Raw genomic sequence first — 25,736 nt, forward strand, 5'->3', positions numbered from 1 at the left:
CACACCCCCTACTGGGGATGTGCCCACAACCACGGTACATGCCCTTGACTGGAATCGAACCTGGGACCTTTCAGTCCTCAGGCCGACGCTCTATCCATTGAGCCAAACCAGTTTCGGCTCAAATCATAAAATTTACTTGATCCTATCTCATCCAAAACTGGTTGCTTTGAGGCAGCTCATGAAAATTAAACTTTCTGGCAGCCAGCTCACAAAGAAAGCAAGGCTTGGTGCACAGTTCCTAGTCCACACGGTCAGGCCAACCAGAAGCTCAAAGGTGCAGCCAGTGAGACATTTTCCCACGGGCCTCATTGAAGGAGTATATTTCAATGTGAGAGGTACACCACATCGCCAAGTAAAACACAATCCACGTGTCTGTGTTCATAGGTCTTTTCCTCACAGCGTTCACGATGTAGGACACGGATTCGCCCATCCGTCCACTCATCCTATAAACATTGACAGAGCGCCGGCTACACGCCAGGCCCTGTGCTAGGTGCCGGGGACACCAGAGTGAGAGAAACCTGCCACCCATCCCTGCCCTCGAGGAGTTTCTTGTCGAGTGGCGGAGACAGACACTCATACGTGATCACATAGGTAAACGTATGGTATCTGTGAAGACAAGGTCTGTGGCACCAGGGAAGCACAGGACCGTCCTGGAGTGAACCCCTGCTCCTGCCCAGCCCCTCCATATTAGACAGCAGCCCCCCATACACATCGCCACTCAGCCAAAACCACTGCTTCTCAGCCTCATAGCCAGCCCCTCGGCACATCCTGCATCTGCAGTTCCAGAACTCATCTGCATCTGACCACTGCTGCTCACGTCCCTCCATCCACCCAGGGCACCATCCTCCCTCCGCGGGATAATGCAGTGCCCTCCTCCCGGGCTCTGCTCCCACTGTTACGCTGTAGATTGTCTTCCCCACGGCAGCAGAGGGGTCTTCCCAGGCCCTCACAGCATAGCCCTCCGACCCCAGCCTGCCACCCAGGTGAATCCACAGCCTTTTCACAGCCCGCAGAGCGTGTCTCCCTCCTGCCTCCCCAGCCTCGTCCCCTGACAACCCCCCCTTGCTCTCAGCTCCAGCCTCACGCCCTCGCTTGGGAGAGCCCAGCGTCCCTGAGGCCCACACGGCAGCACGTTATTGCCCCCCTAATAGTTAGAGACCTTCCCGATAACAAATTCGAAAGACGATGCCGGGAGTGGGGCAGAACTTGGCAGAGCCTTCCCAAAGTCTAGGATGAGCATGTGACGGTGACTTTGGAGCTCTGTGAGAGAGAAGCTTCTCGGGGTCACTAACACCATGAGACCAGAAGCAGCTGTCAGCGCTGGCCGCCGTGGCTCCGGCATCACCATGGAGCAGCTGTCCGGGGTGTGATGGGGAATGTGGGGCAGGTGACTCGTACGAGCTTCTCAGGAGAAGGAAGCTGGAGGGTACCTCCTTAGGCCCAGCCTGCCTTCTTGGGACTCTGAACCTCAGATTCCCTCCCCCATGATTCCTCTGCAGACACAACCTAATGTTGCCTGTCTCCAGGTAAAGGGGCCGCCAAGTGCAAACCCACAGGCTCCGTTGGAGGTGCATCTGGTGGTCCCCTCTTCCTCCCCATGGCCACAGAAACTGAACGGTCCCCCACGCTGTCAGACTCTCCCCGATGCTGTGCCCAACTCCAGAGGGGCGTGACCCGCCTTCAGACGAGAAGTGCCGACTCCGGTTCCCTGCCAGCCGCCGGCAACCCTGACTTTCTGTTTCTCTTTGTATTTCCGCCTCAGATATTCTCCCAGGAGTACATCAACCTCTTGCTGTCCATGTATTTCTTCGTGCTTGGAATCCTGGCCCTGTCCCACACCATCAGGTCAGAAGGCATCTCTGCAGCCTTTGGAGCGTCTTGTTCAGGAGCCAGTACAGGCTCCTGGATGAGAACTTGACCTTTGGCATCATTCGGAGCCAGGTTTGAATCCTGGCTGAGAGACCCCAGGGAATCTTGCCCCGTGTGACCCCGCGGGAGGCCTAGGACAAGAACCCTGACCTCTCTGGGCCACAGTTTCCTTTAGGGAGCGATGAGAGTGCCCCGGCCGCTGGGAAAGTAGTATTTGCGGGCAGTGATGTCATGTTACTATCGCATCCTGCGCCGGGGAACACAGTGCCCCTGCCAGCTGTGCGAGCCCGCCCGCTGCGCCAGGCACCGTGCAGGGCGCCTCCCGTGTGACCTTATTTCATGAGGAGGGCGGCGAGTGAGAAGGTAGGAGCGCAGGCTCTGGAATTTGACTGCCTGGCTTTGAATCCAGACTCTGCCACTTACTATCCCTGTGACTTTGGGCAAGTTACTTACTCTCTCCGGCCTCCATCCCCTCCCCTGAATGTGCAGGGAAATACTAGCGCCCTTCCTCATGGTCAGTGGAAAGCGTTTATCACAGGGTCTGTCACTGAGCACTTCCTGTGCTCAATAACTGCTGAACCTTATTATTGTTGCGCTGACCTGCCAGAAAACCTTATACGGTTAGCTTTTGCTTTTAATCCTGTGTTAATTTGGAAATTAAAGTGCAAAGAGGTTAACCAAGTGGCTAAGACCACACAGTTGATAAGCAGCAGAGCCAAGACTCAGAGCCAGGTCTGTGTGGCCCCAGAGCCCGTCCTTTCCCCACTGTTACCTGCTGAGATTGCAGCACACTGGCGTCAGTTCATGGTGATGAAGGACCTGGGCAGTGACCCGCAGGGGGCGCTGCTGCTGGCGTTTGGGACATGCCAGTTCTCTGTGCATTGTAAACGTTTGGCCGTCCTCGCCCTCTTACCAAATGGGAGCGTGCCCCCAGCCCAACCACGAGAGCGCCCCCATCTGTTTCCATCTGGCCCCTGGAAGTGGTAGTGTCTCACACTGAGAACCACTGATAGACCATGAGGTGGGCAGCCGGCCAGGGAAAGTTTCCAAAAGGAAGGAATGCAACTGGAACTGGGCTTGGAAGGTAGGAAACCTGGCAGAGGTGTGAAGGAGGGAGAGGCCAGGAGCTGCAAGGTCTGTGCATGGTGAGGGGGCAGTCAGAACCTTCCCAGAGCAGTCGGAGAGAATCTAGAAAAAGGGAAGGATCTGCTCACAAGGACGTTGACAGCCAAGGTGAGTTTGGCCTCATTCCTCCAGGCACGTTGTAGGCAGAAGAGTGTCAGTCAAGGGTGTGAGCTCAAGAGGCAGATGGCCTGGCTCTGCAGGCTCCATGATCTGTGTGAGCTACTCCAGCTCTCTGAGCACCAGCTTTTTCTCCCATAAGATGGAGATCCTCCTGGTAGGGGCGTGGGAGAGATGTAGCATGTTACAAATCTGTAACATGCCTAGAGCACAGTGCCAAGCCCACCATGAATCAACTGCTGGCCCAAGATCATAGCTGGGACTTGAACTCTGGTCTTTTTCTTTCTTTTTTTTTCTTTTTTTCTTTTTCTCGTTGATTTTAAAGAGAGAGGAAGGGAAAGAGAGAGAGAGAAACACCATTGTAAGAAAAATTGGTTGCCTCCCACACACACACCTCAACCGGTATGGAACCTGAAACCTGGATATGTGCTCTGGCAGGGAATCAAACAAGTGACCTTTCGGTACACAGGACAATGCTCCTCCAATTGAGCCACACTGGCAGGTGCTTGAACTCCGGTCTTCTGAGTTCAGTGTTGTTCAACTACGCCTACCTTCACCCACAGAATCTTGTTTAGGCACCTGCGGAGGATTCTCCTCCGGCCCCCATCCTACAGAGCCAAAGGCACCTCTGCAATTTGACCCTCGCAAGATAGTGGCAAACCCAGTCATTCTTCCTCAACGACAGACTCTCCCTTCCTGATAGACCATGAGTGGGTGGGGTCCAGGAAGTCACTTCCAGACACTGGGGCCCATCCTGATTAGCATCTTACCCCACTCCAAACCCCATTCCAGTTCCAGTTCTCACCCATCCCACCCCTGCATCTGAATAGCTTGAAACCCACAGCCCAGCCACCATCACAGAGGGAGAGAACACAACATATTTTGAAAGCCACTGGTAGGCCATGTGCTGAGGCATTGATTATTTCACTTTTATTTCAATAACCCTGCAAGAGAGCTCCATCCAACTGCCCAAACACAGTGTTTTGAACCTGTATTATTTTTTCAATGATATTTCCCTTTGGAACAATAACTGAGGAAAATTGTCCCAAATTAGTCCTGGATTATTTTAAGAACAGTTATCCACCTGCCTTTTAATGAATTCATAATTTTTACTGATAAAAAAAATTATCAACAGAAAATAGAACCAACAGCAGCTAAAACCGCACATGGTAAAATTTGTGACTGACTGAAAATTACCAGGAGAACCATTTTCTTGCCCGGCCAGTGTGGTCCAGTGGTTGAGCATTGGCCCATTAACCAGGAGGTCGTGGTTGGACTCCTGGTCAGGGCACATGCCCGGATTGCGGGCTTAATCCTCAGTGGAAGGTTTGCAGGAGGCAGCCTATCGATGTTTCTTTCTCATCATTGTTTCTATCTCTCTATCCCCCTCTCTTCACCTCTCTAAAATCAATCAATTTATAAAGAAGAATCATTTTCTTGATAAAATGTAGAGCACAAAGTATGACCTGGGAAGATTAGAATTTATGAAAACAGTGAAGCCCTGGCTGGGTGGCTCAATTGATGGAAGCATCATCCTGATGTGCCAGGGTTGCAGGTTTGATCCCCGATTGGGGCGCATGCAGGAGTCAGCCAGTGAATTCAAGGATGGATGGAACAACAGCTCGATATTTTCCTCTCTCCTTTCCTCTCTCTCTAAAATCAATTTTTTTAAAAAAATTTTTAAAGACCTGTGGTTTTTTTATTTCAGAGAGAGGGAAATAGAAACATCAGTGATTAGAGAGAACCATCCATCAGCTGCCTTCTGCACACCCCCTACTGGGGGTCGAATCTGAAACCTGGACATGTGCACTGACCAAGAATTGAACCATGACCTCCTGGTTCATGGGTCGACACTCAATCACAGAGTAACACTGGCCAGGCCAAAAAAAAATTATTAATAAAATAACAATGGATAGCCATGGGCAGAAGAGGTGTTCTCACTATATAGGGCCAAAGCTATTCTCTGAAAAATGTGATATGGATCAGAAACGGGGATGGATGAAAGGGGGAAGAGAGCTTAAAGAGCGGGTCAGCCAGCCACCTCTCCCAGGGGCCTGTGGCCTCCTGAGGATCGGCAGCGAGACCTGCTGAAAGGCTGTAAGGCCTGAGCCCGAGCCGGGTCGGCCCAGCTTGTGAGATTCCCTCCACCTCCACCATTTGCTGGCCGAGCTCGATGTCTGTGGGAAGAAACCCCAGGTTTGGGTTTGGGGGAAGGCAGGGCCTGCAGCCTGCCTTTACCTTGCACAATCACCGAGACTTGAGCCCATGCCAAAACCCTCTCTGCCAGGGAACCTGACTTATTTGTACCACCTGTGAGTTCACTCCCCCCCCTCCCCCCCCAGCTCACCCTTAGAGGAGAAAAGGAGTCAGAAAGCCACGCTGTGCCACTCTAGGAACAGGAGGCCATGTCACAGTGTCTGTCCTGAGCTCTCCACCCCCAGGGGAGAGGGCAGCAGGATGTGGTTTCCCAGCAGGAAGCAGTGACCTTTAGCTTTGACGTGAGCCATCAAGGACCAGAAAAAACCCGCCTCGAACAATAGTCTGCATTTGGAGGCCTCCGAGCAAGCATTTGCCAGCAGCCTCCTGGCACCAGGCGACTCTCAGGAAGATATTGGAGTGTCCCCAGTGAGGAAACGCAATTAAGTAACTTGCCCAAAGTCACACAGCTAATAAGTGGCAGAGCTGGGATTTGAACCCGGGAAGTCTGCCTCCAGAGTCCATGTTCCGCCCTAACTGGTTTGGCTCAGTGGATAGAACGTCGGCCTGCGGACTGAAAGGTCCCAGGTTCGGTTCCAGTCAAGGGCATGTATCTTAGTTGCAGGCATATCCCCAGTGGGGGTGTGTGTGTGCAGGAGGCAACTGATTGGTGTTTCTGACTATCCCTCTCCCTTTCTCTCTGTAAATAAATCAGAGTCCATGTCCCTAATTGCTGGTTGAGAAGGCAAGCATCAAGCTTCTCAGGAAGAGGCCAGACTGGAGTGAGGGGCTTAGTTCCTTGGGCCTTCTCTCTGCCTCCGCACATACACTCGGGCTTTAGACTTTCCCAAAAGTGAGTCAGCAAGCTGAGCTGAATCATCCTCAGTCACCCCACCTCCTCAGAGCCCGCTGTGGAAGCCCGCTCCCGATTCCATCCTGGGCTGCCACATCTCATGCCACAGCCTTGCGGACTGGGAGGGATTGGCTGTTTGACAAGCAGGGAAACTGAGCCCAGAGGTCCTTCTTAATGCCGCATCTTTCTCCGAGCCCCAGGGTCTTAGAGAGAGGGCTCCCTCCCCCCGCCTTTACCGCTGTGCCCGAGTTGCCTCTTGGCCTGCCTCCATGTGCCTGCCATTGGGAACACCGTCCTGGACTTGCCCACCTCCTTAGTCATGCCAGGCTATCTGGCATTGCCAAATGCTTTCGACCTCGGGACCTAGACAAGCTCCAATGATGAGGGAAACTCACAGCTCCTACATTCTGGCTGTGGATACACTGCTGGCCTAGCTTCTCCTTGCCCTCTCTCCTATCTTCACAGCAGCAGCTGAGGCAGAAGGTAGTATCCCCACACAGCGGACGAGATGAGCCGCTAAAGTGGCTCGCCCAGGGCCACCCAGCTGGTGTGTGGCAGATTAGGCTTCAGGGCTGGGCCACCCAAGTTTGTGGCCACCCCGGGCTGCACCAAGAGGCCCAATGTGCTAGCTGATCTTGCTCGGTGGGTGATCCAGGAGAGAACGCCTGTTCCCCGCCTGGCCAGGAAGCAGAGTGTGCTGGATTACGAGAGAAGAGGCCAAGCTGATCAAGTCCAGCGAGCTCATAAAAGTCTCAGGCCTCACAAGTCCAGGGAGTGGGGTGCCCATCAGGTTATCTCACTTAGTAAGTCGGAAAAGGAGCCCAGGGATTTGCATTCTTGACAAGGGACTCTCGTACAGACGGTGCGTGGACCAGACTTTGAGATCCGTTGCTCTCCTAAAAACTGCGTTTTACATGCAAGTCTGCTGCTTTGTGTTTCTTGGGTGGTGGGTCTGTGGTTGCCCCCGGGGCTGTTTGCCAACCTGCTTTGTCTTTTCTTCCAGCCCCTTCATGAGTAAGTTTTTTCCAGCCAACTTCCCAAACCGACAGTACCAGCTGCTCTTCACGCAGGGCTCGGGGGAGAACAAGGAAGGTCAGTGCTGCCCACCCTCCCCCTCCCCTCTGTCTCGGTGTTGGGGCTCTTCCATAGAGCGAGTGATGGAGAGGTGGGCTCGGGGTCACCCTGCCCGGGTCACAGCCCATCTCTGCCACTGCCTGCTCGGGGGCTCTGGGTGAGCGCCTTTCCCTCTCTGAGCCTTGGGTGTTTTCGTTGGGGGTTTGTTTGGTTTTTTATCTGTAAAATAAAAGGGATGATCTGTTACTTCCCACTTAGGCATGTTGTTAGGACTCAAGTGGGTGATGAGTGGGAAGCATCCAGCACGCTGCCTGGCTGTAGAGAGCACTCAGTACAAGCTGTCTGTTGTAGCTGTTTTTAGTAAGATTACTTTCCTACCTAAGATTTGAAAGGGAGGTTCCATGACTATTTTTTTTTTTTTTTAAGAGAGAAAGGAAAGGAGACACAGAGAGAGTAACATCAATTGGTTGCCTCCCACACGCCCTGGCCAGAGTCAAACCCAAAACCTGAGCATGTGCCCTGGCCAGGAATTGAGCGCATCACCTTTTGGTGAGTGAGACGGCGCTCAACCCACCGAGCCACACTGCTGCCCAGGGCCCCGTGGCTTTTATTTATTTTATTTATTTATTTTTTTTTATTGATTTTCCACAGAGAGGAAGGGAGAGGAGAGGGATAGAGAGCTAGAAACGTCGATGAGAGAGAAACATCGACCAGCTGCCTCCTGCACACCCCCTACTGGGGATGTGCCCGCAACCAATGTACATGCCCTTGACCAGAATCAAACCTGGGACCTTTAATTCCACAGACTGACGCTCTATCCACTGAGCCAAACCGCTCCGTGGCTTTTTAAAAAAAGAAAGCTGTGCCCCGGCCAGAGCAGCCGGCTGGCTGTCATGCACTGCAGGGCCGCCAGGTTTGATCTCCTGTCAGGGAACGTGTGGGAGGCGACCAGAGCCTATGAATTGATGTTTCTGTCTTTCCCTCTCTTTTCCTCTCTCTATTAAAAATAAATAAATAAACAAACAAACAAACATTTTTAAAAAGAAAGTGAAAACTACAGGGAATTGGGGAAAGCCTGGGTTTGGGGATTCGTTAGGTTGTGGGCTGGAATGTTGTAACAGGATTACAATGGCTTGACCAAGTGGAAGGTGTCTCACATGTAAAAGTCTGAGTTTGTGAATGTCACTCTCCTACTGGAGCCTAGCACATTCTGTCTTGTTTCTAAAGAACTGCAATTTTATGTGACTTTTTTGCATCCCTAGTGGATTTGTTGATTTAAAAAAGAAAGAAAGAAAGAAAAAGGCAAGCTTGCACACAAAATCTTCAGGGTCCCAGGCGCGGCCTGCCTCTTGCTCTGCCTCATGCCATGACCCTTGGGTCTCCGGTGGTGACCGTCACTCCCAGCCCCACCAGCCGGAAGGAGAGGCAGCTGCGTCACAGTCCCATTTAGCCGCAGGGGAAGCTGGGAGCTGTGGCCAGCAGCTGGTTGGCCTCGTGTCCAGATAGAGATCACCAGGGTGCTGTCGCCACAGAGGAAAGCGGAAATTGGGGCCCAGCGGCAGCCTCCTCCCCTCTGAGGTCTGGAACAACGGCTGTGCTCTGTGGCCCTGGGCTTCCTTGTTAGGAAACTTAGACATGGTGGAGACTGTCTGCCACAGGAGCCGACCAGGGACTCTGCCCTGCTTTTTCTCCAGGCGCCATCTCTTACTTTCTTCCTCCTCTCCTAGTGACGTAGGGCTGCCAGCAACCTTCCTGATTCCTTTGGCGGCAAAATAGAAAGGTTCCTGGAAGACCTGGGGCCTTGCTAAAGCCCCGGGCTTGCTTGGCCTCCCGCTGTGAGCCAGGCGCCACGCTGGGAGCTTCGTAAGGGCCTCTCCCTTGCTCCCCACAGCAGCCTGTCGGGGAGGTGACGTGATCCTCATTTTACAGATAAGAAACGAGCTCAGAAAGGGAACAGCCTCCCCCAGGGGCACCCACCTGCCATGTAGAACCTGTGCTTCCAGCCACCTCCCACCGACCCCGCACCAGGCCTGGCCTGCTCTCTCTGAGCCTCCATTCCCTCCTCTAGGAAGATGGAGAGACTGGGGGTGGCTGCCTTGAGCCTCTGACAGTGCCCACAGCCATGCCCTCCTCCGTCCAGGGGCTGACAGGTGGGAGGGGCAGCCCCGCCCCGGGGAGTGGACTTACCCGGCCTCTCTGCCCAGAGATCATCAATTATGAGTTTGACACCAAGGACCTGGTGTGCCTGGGCCTGAGCAGCATCGTCGGCGTCTGGTACCTGCTGAGGAAAGTAAGTCGCCGGGACTGACATGCGGTCCGCGGGGGACAGGGACAGCGCTGGGTGGGACGGGGCAGGGGGCACACGACCCGGTCTCACTCCCCCCTCCCCCCAGCACTGGATTGCCAACAACCTCTTTGGCTTGGCCTTCTCCCTCAACGGGGTGGAGCTCCTGCACCTGAACAACGTCAGCACTGGCTGCATCCTGCTGGGCGGCCTCTTCGTCTACGACATCTTCTGGGTGAGCTCTCCCTGTCCGGGCAGCGGTCCTCTGACGGGGGCAGCAGCCGTGGCCTGGAAGTCAAGGCCTCAGAAGGTCCCTCCGGGCTCAGTTGCCTTCATCCATGACAGGAGAGAGCGGGTCCCCCCTGGCTGGGAGCCCACCTGTGCCCGGTGCCTGCAGCCCGCCTCGTCTCTTTCTCATAGCGGCTGGCGGGGGTGGTTAGTGTGATTAACGGGCCTGGCACTGCTGTTGACTGAAGGCTCTGGCTGCACACCGCCCTGGGCTGAGACCTGCCACACGCACACCGAGAGGCATTGCTGTGGGGTTGTGGGCAGCCCGATGCAGGTGCCCTCTCTCCAGCCTCAGGCAGCCTCTTCTCTTAAAGGGGTGATGCTGCGGGTGCCTGGTCAGGGACGTCAGAGGCTCTTTTCCGACACCTTTGAATTGCCCAGAACAGGAGCTCCATGAAGTGTCCCCAGAACCAGTTTCGGGGGCCACCTGCTTAACTTGGCATCTGCTCTGGAGCCCTCCCAGCTCCCTGCCCTCTCCCTGCACACCTCAGCAGGACATGGAGGCGCCTGAGGTCAGCCATTCTGTCCCTCCCGGCCCCCATGCCCTTCTAGACTCCTTTCTTGTCCTTCTAGGTATTTGGCACCAATGTAATGGTGACAGTGGCCAGGTCCTTTGAAGCACCAATAAAATGTAAGTGACCACCCCACATGGGGAGTCCCTTTGCCCCACCCTAGTGGTCCCTGTGGTCCCTGTTCTGGTCATTCCTGTCCGTTAGCTCTCCCCACACACCTGGTCTTCCTCCGAGCTCTCCTCCATCTCCAGCCTCCGTTCCTTGTCTCCATGGTTCATCCGGCCGTGCTCACACCCAGCCACCTCTGCCCAAGCCGCTTGGTCCCACCCCCCACTCTCAGCATGCCCGCCTGTCCCTCCCGCTCATCCGTCCTGGTCCCGTGGCTGCCACGTTCCCGGCGTGGGTTCCTCACAGCCGTGTGCAGGGACAGAGGGGGAGTTTTCTCTCTCATCAGAGAGGAATGTTTTCCCCGTATCTTCCCTGCAGCTTCCCTTACACTCCACTGGCCAGAACTGCGTCACCGGCCCCCAGTCATCAGCAAGGGGATAAGGGAAAGCATGATTAGCTTAGAGTTTAAGCCTTAGACTACTCAGGAATCACCTCGGGGATCAGGAGACCCACCCTGGAAGCTGCTGCACCAGGCCTGACAGCAGGGGGAGGCGAGGGTCCCGCTGGGAAGGCGCCAACACCGAGTGGCTCCATGGGAAGCATTGGCTCGGCAGTCAGAGTGACGTCGGCCTCAGACAGTCAGTTAAGAACTGTCTTTCCCACCGTCTCATTCTCCACTGCTGCAGACAGGACATCCCCGTGAGCCCGAGGAGGAATCATGGCCACACGCCGCTCCTAATGCCCTGGTCCCAGCTCAGGGACCCGAGGAAAACCCGTTTCTCCCAGCTTTAGCTTGAGTAAACGCATGGAGCCCGCCCTGGCCCCTGAGCCAGGCACTCCTGTGGGAAGATGGAGGGTCGGGTGGACAGGCCTGGGCCACTGCTCCTGGAGGTGTTTTAGTGAGCAGCCGCCCAGAACCAAGGGTGTCGGGTGAGGACCGTTCCCCAGAGAAGTTCCCCACGTGCTTTGATGGATGAGCCAGCCAGTGTCGGGGACAGATTGCCTGCATCATGGAGGAGGACTGTGCCTTACCAGGCATGCAGGGCAGAGGGCCTTCGGAAGGTAGATGCTCACAGCTTCAGCTAACTGCACGGAGCCCTGGGAGGAGAGGGGTGAGCTAGGGGAGCAGCAGGAAAGAGGCCAGGTCCGGGGAAAGCAAGGGTATCACGCCAGGGACGTGGACACTGCTCAGTAGGAAATCAGACAGTCGAACAGGGGTACTACTGTCCTGTTTGGTCTCCAGTGCTTCGAGTCTGGATTTCCGGCGGGGAGCCTGGTTCCTCTGCTGGGAGCGGGCTCAGAGGCAGCATCGCAGAGGGGGTGCCTGCACATACGCTGAGGTCAGGCCGCCTGGGCCTGAACTCCAGGTCTGACGCCTGCTGCCTGTGAGACCTTAGGAAAGGCTTCTCTCTGGGCCCTGGTTTCCACATCTGCCTCTCAGAATTGAGTGGTACCAGGACTAAGAGGTTGAGTGGGGAAATCTGTAAATCATCGTAACTGCATTCAAAGCAGGAAGAAGTCCACAGGGAGGGAAGGGCGTCTATACATTTATTAGGGGAGCACAAGCTTTCCCACAGCCCCCAGCGAGCCTCGGCCTGTGGGTCATTGCCCAGCGCTGGGTCACTTGACCACCCCCAGCAGCAAAGGAAGCGGGGAATTCCAGGACCGGGATTGCCTGATCATAGCCACAGCACACTTAATGCATCGCCTGGAAAGGCTGCCCCCCCGCAAAGTCCGGACTGGGTTAGTAAAGAGGGCATGAGGTGGCAGTTAACAACGTGCCCATCATCTAAGTCTCACCACAACCCTATGGGCTCAGTTCTGTTGTCACGCCCATTTCACAGGTGAGAAAACTAAGGCAGAGAGCCATTAGGTAACTGTGCAAAGTCACACATCACAGCCAAGATTCTGACCCTGAAGCTCACATCTAACTGCTCTGCTCTCAGGGCCCTGAGGGTAAAATTCAGTTTCAGCCGCCTCTGGCCCAGGCTCCCCGCTTTGGAACAACCCCGTCTGCCCTCGCCCTGCCGTAGTGAACCGGAAAGCCTGTCACACCTCAGCACCTGGGCTCTTTCACCCACGTGTCTGAGGGTCAGTCCATTGAACCAAGGCTCCATTGCTGTGTGACTCCAGGAGGGCATTAAGCCTTTGGCCCAGACGGTCCCGGAGCCTTCCCTGCTCTGACCAGCTGTGGTCCCCGGTGAGGACAGCGCCCATCAGCCTGTCAGCACCCTCTCGTCCCCGCCCCCGCCCCCGCAGCGTGCAGGGGTGTGAGTTTGTGCAGCAGAGGCGGGCTGGGCCAGCACCAACGCCTCCCCTCCTCCCGCAGTGGTGTTCCCCCAGGACCTGCTGGAGAAGGGCCTGGAAGCGGACAACTTCGCCATGCTGGGACTCGGCGACATCGTCATCCCAGGTACCGGGCGGGGAGGTCCCCTGGACCGAGCAGGATGCCGTGAAACAGCCCGCCCAGTGGGAAAGTGGGCTCCGCCGGGCTGGGTGAAGGAATCCACCCCAACACACATGGAGCACCTGTCGGTGCCAGGCTGGGCTGGGCTCTGGAGGGACAGCAGTGCCAGGAGCACCCTCGCTGAGCTGCTGGCTTGGTGAACAGCTGTTACTCAGGAACTACACAGATAAACGTGTATGACAGACGGGCTGTACACTGAAAAGGCACATTTCATGTCGGTGGTGAAAGAGCCTGCCCCCTCTCACACCCACACATTACACCCCCCTCACCAGTGTCTGCAAGTGGGACTGCCAAAGTCCCCTTGGTCCTCTGCCCCCAGTGCTGGGAGGGCTCCAGGCAGAACATGCCTGTGTTGCCAAGTGGTTAGAGCATCGGCCCACTCACTGAAGGGTCGAGGGTTCGATTCCTGGTCAACGATATGTACCTGGGTTGCAGGTTCGATCCCTGGCCCTGGTTGAGGCACATGTGGAGGAAACTGATCATGGACTTGAAGCCAAGTGTTTCCATACCGTGCAGTGCTGTCAGGCAGGGAGGCGTCCTCACGGGACGAGGCAGCTCCGTAGATGGAGATTCGAGTCCATAAAGCACTCAGGTCCCTCTGCAGCTGGCCTGTCCCAGGCACCACACGGACTTCCCCAGTGTCCCTGTGGTTGTGATCTGGGCTCACGGCCTGCACCGGAGGGACATGGCTGCATTTCTGTGTGTGCCCACGGACGCCTGTCTCAGCAGTCACAGTGAACGGAAGGTGATTGTACCCTCACAGAGCCCGGTGATATTCTTCAAAGAACAGGTCGCTGCATTGTTCTGAGGACCGGATGCTTTAGGAATAGTGAAAGCTCTTGGCAGAGCTCTGACCCCTGGGTCAGCTTGGGAACGGAGGCAGCAGTTGCGGAATTCAGCCGCCAGGGGGCACTGAGTTCCCCACTTTGCTTATGGAAAGGCAGCATTTGTTTGCTCTCCACCCACCCACTCCCTTCTCGCACAGTCTGCAGTGGGGACTGGCTCGCTTCCCTCTTTAAAATGAAGTATATGTTGTCGGTCAGTGCTTCTGATCAGCATAGAATGTTTTGGCTCCTGAGAGTCGAATGATTCCACCCAAAGACCAGAGACACAGACTGGTGTGGTGTGTGTTCCACACACACAGGCTGGGCCGTGTGTCCTGGGACTTCAGGGTGTCTGTGCTGGGTTTTAAGGTACAAATAGAAGCTCAGTGGATGGACAGTTAACCATCCTCTGCTGAGTTCCCACAGAGCCTCCTCCTGATCTGCTTATCCTCTTTCTCCCTGAGCCTGTGAGCGCGGTCTTTTTCTAATGTGCTTCATGGTTCTCCCACTTGGAACTCTCCCAGTGTGCTCTCACTCGGGATAGAGACCCAGCTCCTCATGCCTGTGGGCCCTGCTGGCTGGTCTGACCCCTGCACCTCCTGTTCTGGGCTGCAGCTTCCTGGCTGCCCTTGACCTCTGCCACATCTCTGAGCTCCTGTTGTCCCCTCTTCCTGGCAAATGTCACTTCCTCAAAGCACTCTCCTCCCCCAGCCTGGTCTCATCTTGATACACCTTCCCTGGGGCAGGAAGTGTGTTCTGATCTCACATCGGCTCTGGTTCTGTGCGAGCAGAGTGTGTACCCGGTGTCCCCTTGGCTGAACTCGGGGTGCAGTTGTTTTGCTTACCTTCCTATTGCCTGTGGTGCCTGGTACCAGCAGCCCTCGATAAACACTGGGAAGAGGAGCCAGTGTGGCACAGCGTGGTGCTCGAGGTGCCAGATCCATGTGGTCCCAGCCAAAGCGAAGTCCTGGGCTTTCTCGTGGTTCTGAGTGGCCTGATGGCAGGGACACAGGATTTCTGCTGGCAGCTGGCACATTGGCCACTCCCGGGTCCCAGTGGTCGCTCCGTGCCTGGCATCAGCAGGTTGGGGGCCCAGTTGTGTGTTGGTTCCTCCCTGGCCAAGACAAAGGGCTCAGCTCTGGGTGCTGGCTTCCCTGCCGCTCTCACCCTGGCTTTCTCCCGGCAGGAATCTTCATTGCCTTGCTGCTGCGTTTTGACATCAGGTAAGCTTCTTGGGACCCCTCACCATCCGGCTCCGTGAGTGAGGGCCTTCCCCTAGCGGGGGGTTCTCCCTTGCCTTCCAGGCACCCAGAGAAGGGGCCTCGGGGGACCCCCAACCCCCCAGCAGCCAGAGCAATTCTGATTTTTTTTTTTTTTTTTTTTTTTCAATTCTGATTTTATCTGCCTTTTGCATTTTGAGGTTCTGAGTGTTCAAAGAGCTTGTGACCAAAAAAAGAAAAAGTTAAGGATCACAGGCCAGAGGATTTAAACCCATTGTGCTTTCTCCCACTGTGACCTTGGCAAGTGGCCTGACCTTTTTGAGCTAAGGTTCTGCATCCTTATGGTAGCGGTAAGCAAGTTTCTGCCTCCCTATCGCAGATCTGGAGAGCGTGGGCACAGTCTGACCTCGGGAGCTCAGTCAGCTCAGTCAGCCCTCGTGTTTCTTATCAGCCCGGGGCAGGTCGCCATGGCCCAGCTGCTCCGCCGTCCCTACCCTCCCCCTCTCAGACTTCTTTCAGTCCATTGTGGAAAGTGAGCACGGGGAGAGATGGGGCCAGCCTGAGTCACCAGTTAAGACACAGGGAAGGTCGCGCTTGAGTTAATAATGCACCTGGCCAGCCGGACCTGCCGCCAGCAGGTGGCATTCAGTCACCCCATGGGGAGCTGGCAGTGTGTGCCCTTGATTTTGAGGTGGTTTATGAACTTTTCTTCATTTCCTCATGCCAATCATTGCAAAAGCAATAGTTGTGTTAACATTGGTCATGAGAAACTTGGTACCAGCATCACTGAAATCCAGTTTGCACGTGAAACTACTTTCCCACTCGCATGCAGCTGGCTGCTGGTGTAGTGCCCCTCTGGGACTCATGAATGCAGGCTCACAGCCAGCCTTTGGGAAGGACCTGGCCGGTGTGTAAGTTGAGGCACGTCTGTGTCAGCCAGCTACTCTTGGCTGTTCAGAGGTGACATAAAGAGAAACCCCCAAAAGTCCCTGGACTCTGCTGGAGACTCATATGCAGCTGCCAGTAACCTCAGATCTCCTCGCCTGACTTCAGGATGAGCAAGCCCTTTGGAGCTGGTTCCAGAATTTGTGCAACGTGCCCAGAGGGAGTCAGTTGGCCCCAGGCCTCCAAACAGAGCGGCTCTCGGTGTCCTTGCAGCTCAGGGCCTAGAAGCAGCCAAGGCAAGGAGCGGGGGTCAGAAGTTCTCGTTCGTTTCACCAGGCATTGTCCCCGGTGCTGGTGACCCGCAGAGGTCACACGCTGGCATTGGAAAGGAAAGTCTGTCATGGCAGTGCCAGGCTGCTTGTGATTCAGCTGTTCTGAAGCTGATCTTGGATGAATCGCCTCCAAGAAGTCGCTGGCATTTTATCTATGCAGTCAGCATCTATTATTCACAACAGGCAACGGAATTATTATGTGCACTGCACTTCAAATAGTTTTGCAGTTTCTCTAAAAGCATGGTCCACTGGTATCAGATTCCCCTGGGTTTTTCAAAATGCAGGTTCCAGGACCTTGCCCCAGACCTATTAGCTCAGACTCCTTGGTAATTTGACCTCAAACTCTTGTGGTGTTTGTTTTTTTGTGGGGGGGTTTTTTGTTTTTGTTTTTTAACCAGGTTTCCAGGTGATTTTTGTGCCGGCTTGAATCTTAAGCCTCTGTCCTCGATTATAGCATTTGATATTCACAACCATCAGGGAGATAGATGGTGGTGGATAGATGCCCATTTTGCAGATGAGTAAACCGAGGTTGAGAGAAGGAAAGGGGCTTGTCCAGAGACACAGCTGGAGCAGTTCCAGAGTGTGCACCCACTTCCGGACAATCCCAGCCCAGAGCTCTCAGCCACCCCAACGCCTCCAGGGTCTCCCCAGCTCCTGTTTTAAAGGGACGCTGCATCTAACACTCCCTCTTCCTCCCGTCCTCTCCCGAAGCCTGAAGAAGAACACCCACACCTACTTCTACACCAGCTTTGCGGCCTACATCTTCGGCCTGGGCCTCACCATCTTCATCATGCACATCTTCAAACACGCCCAGGTGAGCAGGGCCCTCAGTGTATGGGGAATGCTTCACGCAGGTAACGGGGCCGTCATAGGGGGTATTTGTCATATCCGGAGGTGAGCGTTACCCGTTGCTGTCAGAGCAAGCATGTCTGACTCTCCGCCTTTCACTCGTGGTTCTTGCAAGATGATGCCTCTGCTTCCGGCAGCACACAGGTTAGGGCGGGAGGAGGAAGCAGTACCAGCCATGCCTGTTTGCCTTCATCAGAAGGGCGACACCTTCCCACACCTCATGGGCCAGATCCATGTCACGTGGCCCCAGCTGCAGGGGTCTGAGGGAGGGTGTGACTCCTCAGCCTCAGTGGGAGGAGACAGAGACTGGGGGTGGGGTGTGTGTTGGGTGTGCCAGCCCAGTGCTCGCCCTGCCAGATCAGTGATAGGGTATTGGGGGTCCCCTCCCTCACTCCCCAAGCCTGGCCAGGCTCTGCCTCCTTGTCCCACCAAAATGGGTGCTGAGTTGCCACAGAGTGAAACAGGGTGGGGTGGGGACTGGAGCCGTTGTCAGTGTGACCTGAAGAGGGGGAGACTGGGAAGGCACAGCAAGCGGACAGTGCTCTTTACTGGAAATGAGAGCACTCTGTGGGCCAGGCTCTGCTCGGCACGTCACGAGGGTCATTGTGAACAGATGGAACCAGTTCAGGTGCCAGGCAGAAAGTATGTGGTGGAGCTGAGATTCAAACCTGTGTCACGGGGAATCCAAGCCCAGGCTCTGAGCCCCCAGCTCTGGGAAGGGCAGTGTGGAAAGGAGCTAAGGGAGCCCTGATGGGCATCTATACCCTACCACCTGCAATTGTGGAACTCTGGCAGGTTGCTGAACTTATTCTTGATTTTCCTCATCCCCCTATATAATTAAGAGGTGATATGCAAATTAACCCTCATGCCATCACAAGATGGCTGCGCCCGCAGTGGAGGTGAGGTTCCTGTAGCGAGCAATCAGCAGGGACCTGAGGTTGTGTGGCACCAGGCCGGACCGGGCCAGGGGACCTGAGGCTATCCCCCCTCCCCCCCCCAGCCCAGCGGGGCTTGACGGGTGGGGCCAGCTGGATCTGGATCTCATGCAATTTCAATGCGTGCATGTGGGTGGGCAGGGACTTGACTCTGGGTCTCACGATGCACCCCACACTCTTGAAAGGAGGAAGGTTTTCATATACATTTTGCTAATTTTCTTTCCTCTCTGACACTTCTATTATAGAGAAAGGGCAAATAGCAATATTAAAATATTTCCTCTAATTCCCTTTTAATGTGTACGAATTTCTTGCACTGGCCACTAGTAGATGGACAGAAACAGAAAATGAGGGTAAATAGTAGTAGCCGCCTTGGAGTTGCTTGAATCATGCCTGGCCCACGTAGTATTAGCTGTCATTGTTGCTGGTCCCCAGCTCCTGACCCTCTAGGGTAGGGGTGTCGAACTCAATCAGAGAAGGGGCCAAAATCTAAAATCCAGCCTAAATTGCGGGCCGAATGGTTTACTGAACAGTCATAAACTGACAATGTCATAAACTGACAGCGGAGTGCAGTGATGACAGCGCAGTGCGGGCCACATTGCAAGGCCTGGCGGGCTGGATTTAGCCCGCGGGCCTTGTGTTTGACACATGTGCTCTAGGGCACCAGCCAAGAACAGTTTGTTGAGCAGTTACTCTGTGCCAGGCACTCCTAAACCCTTTTGCTCATTCAGTTGTTTAGTTGTTACAGTATTTGCATATCTACAGTATGCATAAAGGATTATTTTACACAAGGTCCAAGGTCTTCCACCCCATAGGTGAAGACACCAAGAACCAGTGCGGAGCCCTCTCTCATTCTCTTCTGCTCTGAACAGCCTGGGGGCTGTGCAAGCTGAGAGTGACCTGATGGCAAGGAGGCTGCAGAGAGAGATTGACCCTGGATTGGGGAAGGAGCTTGGATGTCTCTTCTCCCCTTCTCAGACCTTCGATTCCAAGCCCAGAGCTATTCCGCCGGCGGCCACCAGATGGCAGGCTTGCCTTCTGCCTTGGCTAAAGAATTCCATTGGGAGCTCTCACAACTGAGCAGAGGCATGAGAAAGGTCATCTCTGTGGGGGACACTGTAGCCCAGACAGAAAAGGAACCTTTCCTGGGTCACACAGCAAGTCAAGCCGGGCCCCAGTTGGAACCCTGGACTTTTGTCCCCTGAGCCCAGGCCTGTATTACTCCCCAGCAGCAGCCCAGCCATCCTCCCCAGTCATCCGTGTGGGCATCTCCCTAAAAGTCTTGAGAAAGGGATCCAGGACATAGGGGCCTGTCCTGAGAGGTCTGTCTCTCCCAGACACAGGCAGGCCCAGTGCCAGCGGTTCCTTAGTAAGGGCGTCCTCTGCCTAAGCAGTCTTAACCCCTGAACCTCTCCCAAAAGCCGCACTAAGCCAGGGGTCCAGACGCCTTCTAGAAAGGCCCTTGGAGATGATCAGTGACCTCACTGTTCAGAGGGGGGGGCGAGGGGAGCATCCAGCGCCAAGATGGATGGAAAGCCAGGGGTCCTCGCCCCTGCTCACCGCCCTAGCTGCTTGCACATCCTAGCCTCTCGAGTGCTGACTTTGTCTGGAGAGGTTCCCGGTGCCTGAGAGGAGAGGAAACAGTGCGCCTGTGACCTCCTGATAAACTCCCTGCCTCCCGAAGGAGCCGCTCCCGGCAGCTCTGAGCGCTGCCTCCGCTGCCTCACAGGTTCTGGTGTAGACCTTTGTTGTTGTGATTCCTATTGCTCTTGGCGCAAAGCCTAGCTCATAGCAGAGACCTGATGCATTGAGAGAAGCTCAGCTTTCCGGGTTCAAATCCAAGCGCAGCCACTTAGAGACAACCCCCACCGTGTTAATTTGGGCAAGTCATTACCTCCGTCTGAACCTCAGTAGCATCGTCTGTAAAACTCAGATCCTAATATTTACGGTGCTATTGGATTCAAGGATAATACAATGTGAACTGTGTGTGGTTCACAGCCCACCGTGAAGGTTGCCAAAAAATGCCCTGCGGGTCGGACTCACAGGCTGTGGAGCCCTGCTCTCTGGTCGGGGGCCGGCTCGGCTTTAGGAAGGATGTCCCCTCAGCCAGCCATCTCCAAGCGCCTCCTGACGGAGCATCCAGGAAGGCTGTTTGCTCAGTGTGTGCCAGGCCCTCTTCTGGGTGCCAGAGATCCAGCCATGAGCAGGCAGCTGTGGAGAAATCCAGGGGTCCCTGAGAGTGTCCGGCAAGAGGACCCGGCCATGCGAGTGAAGGCTTCCCCATGGGGTAACAGCCGAGCTGAGCCCTGAAGGAGGAGGAGAGATCCAGGCAAAGGGGCATCTCACAGAGGTCCTGAAGCTGGAGGTGGTGTGAGGACTGAAACGAGGCCAGTCTGGCCAGAGCAGGACAGGGCGGGCGAAGGTGGAGAAGGAAGGAGGGAGCATAGGGGGCCGGGAGGTTGGACAGTAGAATGACACCAACTCTCAGATGCTGCAGGGGAAAGGATGGCTTTGGAGTCTAGTGTGCCCGATACTCAATCCCATTTACTGTTTAGACCTCTGAGGCCTAGGCTGTCCCCTCCTCCCAGAGCATCAGCCTCTGTGCCCAGGAGGCGCTCAGGGGAGGAGGAGACGGGCTGGGAGGCCTGAGCTCGGTGCGCACAGAGGTGTTCCATGAACAAGGGTCCTTAGAGTAATTGCTGTCCTCCAAAGCCAGGCTCACCTGGAGTCTCACACAGGCTTCGGGCCCAGACCACTGGGGTGTGAATCCCGGCAGAACCAGCGGCCATGTGCGAGACCTCAGTACAGGCCACAGCAGCTGTGTCACCATCATCATCTCGTCACTGAAGCAGCATCTCCTGGAGCATGTGCCCAAAACGCAAACTCCCAGGCCCTGGCCCGTGGCTCAGGTGGTTGGGACACTGTCCCTGCACCAAAGGGTTGCAGGTTCGATTCCCAGTCAAGGTGCATACAGGAGGCAACTGAGCAATGTTTCTCTCTCACATCGATGTTTCTTTCTCCTTTCCTCTCTCTTAAAGTCAATAAAAACATACCCTCAAGTGAGAATTTAATTATACATATTAATTCAATATACTATTTGATAGTTTGATTTTGTTAATTGAGTATTAACCCTAGGGAAGGAGGGCCTCTGGAAATAGGACCAGCCAAGAGGTTACATTGGGATGCTGCCCGCCAGACTCCTGGCACCCTTAAGCCCTGCAAACTCGAGTTTCTCTGGGATTCTTGCCTTCCCTCCTAGGGAGGAGCAGCCCGGTCCGGGAGTCGGGAGCCTGCTTCAGGCCCAGACACTGGCTGGCTCTGAACCTGGGCAGTAGCCGTCACTGTCAGGCCCAGGAAAGGGTGCGTGGCCCTGAGGGAGTATCCTGCCCAGCACTGCTCACAGCCTGTGTCCTCTTGCAGCCTGCCCTCCTGTACCTGGTCCCCGCCTGCATCGGCTTCCCCGTCCTGGTGGCGCTGGCGAAGGGAGAGGTGACGGAGATGTTCAGGTAAGGGGCAGGGCCGGCGTTTGCACAGGTGCACCTGCAGGCAGCCCGCGGAGCTGTTTGTACATGTCGCCAGGGGAACATTGTTCCCACCACCGGCCCCACCCCTCGCCCTTTCCACCAGCAGGTGGGTGCCTGGCCTGTGGGCACCGCCGGAGCCTTTCCGTGGGCCGGAGCCAGCAGAGGGCAAGGCCTCGGGCCTCTCCAGACAGCTCCCACAGCCAAAGGCCAGCTGCTCTTGACAAGGGACTGGCTGGTGTAGAATTTCTCCCCCGGGCTGCCTCGCCGTCAGGCGGCCCGGGTTCCCACGGGCTGCGCCCTGCCCCCTGTGCGGTGCCGCCGTGTGACCAGCGCGTCCTTCCCCTCCCCTGGCCTCCGTCTCCAGGAGAGCATTAGGGAGGCTCCGGTGTGCTGGCAAGGGCCCCAGATTAGAAGTCAAGTGTCAGTCCCCGTCCAGCGCCCCTGTAGCTGTAACCCACAGCCCGCTGGGTTCCGTCTCGGTCCCATCTGCACACCGGCCACACCCATGCGCAGCCCCGCCCGCAGCCCAAGGCCTGCGTGACTCCCACAGGTGCCTGCTCCTCAGCACCGCTGACCCCGCCTGCCAGGGACCCAGAAATAGCTGCCAGCTGCCCACTCGGGCCTTCCACCCAGCTCCACCTGCCTGGCCTCTAAGTTGTCCCTCGAGCGCCCGCCAGGGCCTTCCGTGCACCTGGCTGCCTCCAAGGAGCCTGTGACTCACCCTCCCCCGTCCTGCCCTGCCTGGAAGCCCCAGGCTCCAGCCTGCCTGCCCTTATCTCCCGGCCTGCTGAAGTCTTAGACTCTGTGACAGACTGCAGGTGAACTTGGGGACAGATCCAGGGGCGCTTTGGAGGCAGAGGTGGGACCTGACCTCTGAGCTGAACACCTGCCCTCATCCTCTGGCTCTTGTCCAGTCTCAGCCCCCACCCACCCCTGGGTAACCTCTCCGGGCCCAGTCCTCATGGAGTCAAGCTCTGAGCACCCCCAGCGAGAACAAAGGGGCTCCTTCCCTCATGGGTACTTGGTTTCCCTAAATGTCCCACCACAGGGGCAGTCAGCCTCCCTGTTACCCCACCCCTGAGGAGTTCGCAGGGTGAGGTGAAAAAGCAGGTGGTCTCTCTCTTCTCCTTCTGTCCGCTCTCTCCCTGATTCTCCACCTTATCCTTTGTTTTACTTTCCCTTTGATTGTTATGCTCCCCCTTTTTTCATTCATTCATTTACTTTCAAATAGCTAACAAAATTCCATAACAGGGACAACACCCCCAGCGCCCAGACACCCGCAGGCCGGCTCTCACAGTGTCTGCACTCAGAGCCCCCCTTGCACCCGAGAGCAAGCACAGTGCCTGTTCCCGCGCAGACGGCGTTCTCGGAGCGTCTGCGTCTTGGTTTTCACCCGCAGCGTACCTGAGAAACGCTCCCAGCAGCCATAGATGTCTGGTCCCCCCTCGTATCGGCCCCTCTTTTCTTTTTCATTCTCCAAGTGACACCGGCTTCTGTCCAGAGAAGCCGAACGCGCAGAGAGGTAACAGTGAGACAGCTCTGCTCGCTGCTCCTGGGAAGAGCAGGCTCTGTCCTCCTTCAGTCTTTTCCTCGCCATCTCTCCTTTCTGTCTCTGTCTGTCTCTCACAGCTACGAGTCCTCGGCGGAAATCCTGCCTCACACCCCGAGGCTCACCCACTTCCCCACCGTCTCGGGCTCCCCAGCCAGTCTGGCCGACTCCATGCAGCAGAAGCTAGCTGGCCCTCACCGCCGGCGCCCGCAGAATCCCAGCGCCATGTAATGCCCAGCGGGTGCCCACCTGCCCGCTTCCCCCACTGCCCCAGGGCCCAAGGTAGGGCACCTACCCGGCCCCAGCGAGTGGGGTAGGGAGCACTGCCAGGGGCAAAAGGCTGCCCCCCCCCCCCCCCCCCCAGCCATCAGGCAGCCCTGCACCCCGCTGTGTGGCCAGGGAACCGGGCAGCCCGAACCTCCGTGTCCTCACCAAGAATGCGGGGCTCCTGAGAGAGAGGGTGTCGACGCCTCTGTCGTACAGTAGTAGACACTGATACCACTCCCTGTACATCTATAATCTTGGGCAAGATCACTTTCTCCTCTCCAAGCCTCTTTCTTCATCGTTAAGTGGGCATATCCCTGCCTCGGGGTGATCTGGTGAGGAAATGTGGGCACTGTCCTGGGCATGAACTCAGTTGCTCAATAAGCGGAGCCCATGGTAAGAGCGAAGCCAGGGTGCCCGCCTTCGAGAGCGGTGCTCACCACTCGCCGGTAGAGCAGCCCTCTGCCCGCTCGCACCCCTGGGGCTGGTTCTTTGACTCCTGCCCTGTGGCCTGGGAGGCAGCCATCTCCCAGAGCCGCATCCTGGCAGCCCCTTTGTTCCCGCTGTCTCCAGCGGAAGGTTCAAGAAGCTTAGCGTTGGTTCACACAAGTCCAAGCCCAACCACTCCTCCATTTGCCACTGCCCTTGCCGCCTCTTGGCACCGCCGGGCACTGGGAGGGCACAGCGGGCGGGCCACGCACCGGAGGAGGCTGGGCAGTGGGCAGAGGGCTGGCACTGCTCGCGAGCCGGGTTTCCCTGGGATGGTGGGACGGCAGGGCACAGGTTCTGTCCCTCGCCTCTAAATGTGTTCTTTCTATTTCGCTTTTTTGTCAGTTATGAAGAGTCAAATCCTAAGGATCCAGCAGCCGTGGCAGAATCCAAAGAGGGAGCAGAGGCCTCGGCGTCAGAGGGGCTGGAGAAGAAGGAGAAGTGATGTGCTGGTGCCTGACCCTCTGAGGGCTGACCAGGCCAGCAGGACGGACCAGCGCAGGCGCAGGGCGCACAGCCGGGGGCGCCGCAGGCCTGGCAGCCCGCGGAGGGCGGGCAGCAGGACCCTGCCGTGACGCCTCAGTGCCCTGGCTCCCTCTTCCCCTCCTCTGGCCTTCCTCTGCCCTCCCTGCCACCTGCCGGCAAAGGAAGCCCCAGCGTCCCTCTGCCCCAGGTGCCAGGTGGGAGGTGGGTCTGGTTTTTAGATTTTTGTATTATGAACTGACTTTGCCTCACATTAAAAACTCATCCCGCTGCCCAGGCAGACCGCCGCGCTCCTAGCATCTTACAGTGGGTCTGCTGGCTCTCACTCCGCCCAGAACCTGACCCGGAAGCCGCTTCTTGGGGATTGGACTGTCGCAACCTGGGGGATACCTTGACCTCTGGACCCCTCTGTCCCATCTCCGATGCCCACCCAGTGCCTGGCTCCGAACCCCAAGGATGCCATGTGGCCAGCAGAGGGTGCCCACGAGCCCTCCTTCCCACTAGCCATCCAGTTTCCCTCACCTTGTCCTCACAACGCCGGGGGCAGCATGCAGGGTAGACACGTGCTGGGTTGTTGCACCTACCACTCACCCCATGGAGGGAAGTGGAGGGGTAGATACCAAAAGGCTGACCTCATTCAGCAAAGGGACCAGTGTCTACAAAGCCGAGAAATGGGCAGGGGCTCCTGGTCCCCAGGGAAGGTTTTTTTTAATTCTTTTTAAATACATTTTTATTGATTTCAGAGAGGGAGAGAGCAAGAGAAACATCAGTGATGAGAATCATTGATTGGCTGCCTTCTGCACACCTCACACTGGAGGTCTAGCCCACAACCCAGGCATGTGCCCTGACCAGGAATCGAACCATGACCTCCTGGTTCATAGGTTGATGCTGAACCACTGAGCCATGCCGGCCAGGCAAGAACCAGCATCGCTGGCTTCATCTGGAGAGCACCGGACTCAGGTCCTGGAGATGAAGGCCCCGCGTCGTCTTTCCTGGGGTTCTTCCCAAAATTACCCCTGCAAGGCCAGGAGAATCCTGAATCTAGGAGTGACCCCTTCCCTACAGCAATGCTGGTCACAACACAAGGGCCAGAGCCATTAGAGAAACATGGGGAGGGCCTGGCCCAGTGCCTCAGAGGGCATCTCAGCCCAGGGCCCGCAGCTCCCAGGAGCAGGGTTTCCATGGCCGGCAGGAAATCCCCCGGGCACCAGGGGAGGAGGGGGGTCACAGAGCCTGAGATGAGGGGGTGCCCAATGGGCTGAGACAGCCCCCCCAAAGTTCCTAAGGCGGTGCACCTCCTCCCCTCCTGGGCCTGAGCCATCCCCCAGCTTCTCGGGGCCTAGGGTTCTGTGGAAAGAGAGGCCGGGAAGGAGCTCTCAGAGGCTTCTCCCGGCCAGGGGTCCCGTTCAGGGGCTTCTCGGAGCTCTTCCGACTCCAGCGCCTCCGGAGGGAAGGCCGTGTGGTCCTGGAACAAGGCCCCTCTGAGGGCGGC

The 25,736-nt window shown here is 56.3% G+C and overlaps 1 protein-coding gene across 6 annotated transcripts in view; it reads left to right on the top strand.

Annotated features, from left to right (window-relative positions):
* HM13 (histocompatibility minor 13) overlaps positions 1–24,524 on the top strand; it is a 36,779-nt gene extending 12,255 nt beyond the window's left edge. Inside the window, exons 3-13 of one of the 6 annotated variants that reach the window (XR_014795334.1) lie at positions 1,763–1,845; positions 7,164–7,252; positions 9,385–9,524; positions 9,628–9,753; positions 10,380–10,437; positions 12,756–12,839; positions 14,904–14,940; positions 16,866–16,968; positions 21,356–21,441; positions 23,089–23,290; positions 24,107–24,524. Coding sequence is in view for 4 of the 6 variants with exons in the window: in XM_084887920.1 (XP_084744046.1) it covers positions 1,763–1,845; positions 7,164–7,252; positions 9,385–9,524; positions 9,628–9,753; positions 10,380–10,437; positions 12,756–12,839; positions 14,904–14,940; positions 16,866–16,968; positions 21,356–21,441; positions 23,089–23,235; positions 24,107–24,206 (1,053 nt within the window). In the remaining 2 variants the exon portion in view is untranslated. The remainder of the gene's footprint in view (positions 1–1,762; positions 1,846–7,163; positions 7,253–9,384; positions 9,525–9,627; positions 9,754–10,379; positions 10,438–12,755; positions 12,840–14,903; positions 14,941–16,865; positions 16,969–21,355; positions 21,442–23,088; positions 23,291–24,106) is intronic. The other 5 variants (XR_014795335.1, XM_084887920.1, XM_084887921.1 and 2 more) reach the window with 5 other exon arrangements.
* Positions 24,525–25,736: the final 1,212 nt, after the last annotated feature.

Source organism: Pipistrellus hanaki, assembly GCF_964339955.1.
Source record: "Pipistrellus hanaki genome assembly, chromosome: 6".
NCBI lineage: Eukaryota > Metazoa > Chordata > Mammalia > Chiroptera > Vespertilionidae > Pipistrellus > Pipistrellus hanaki.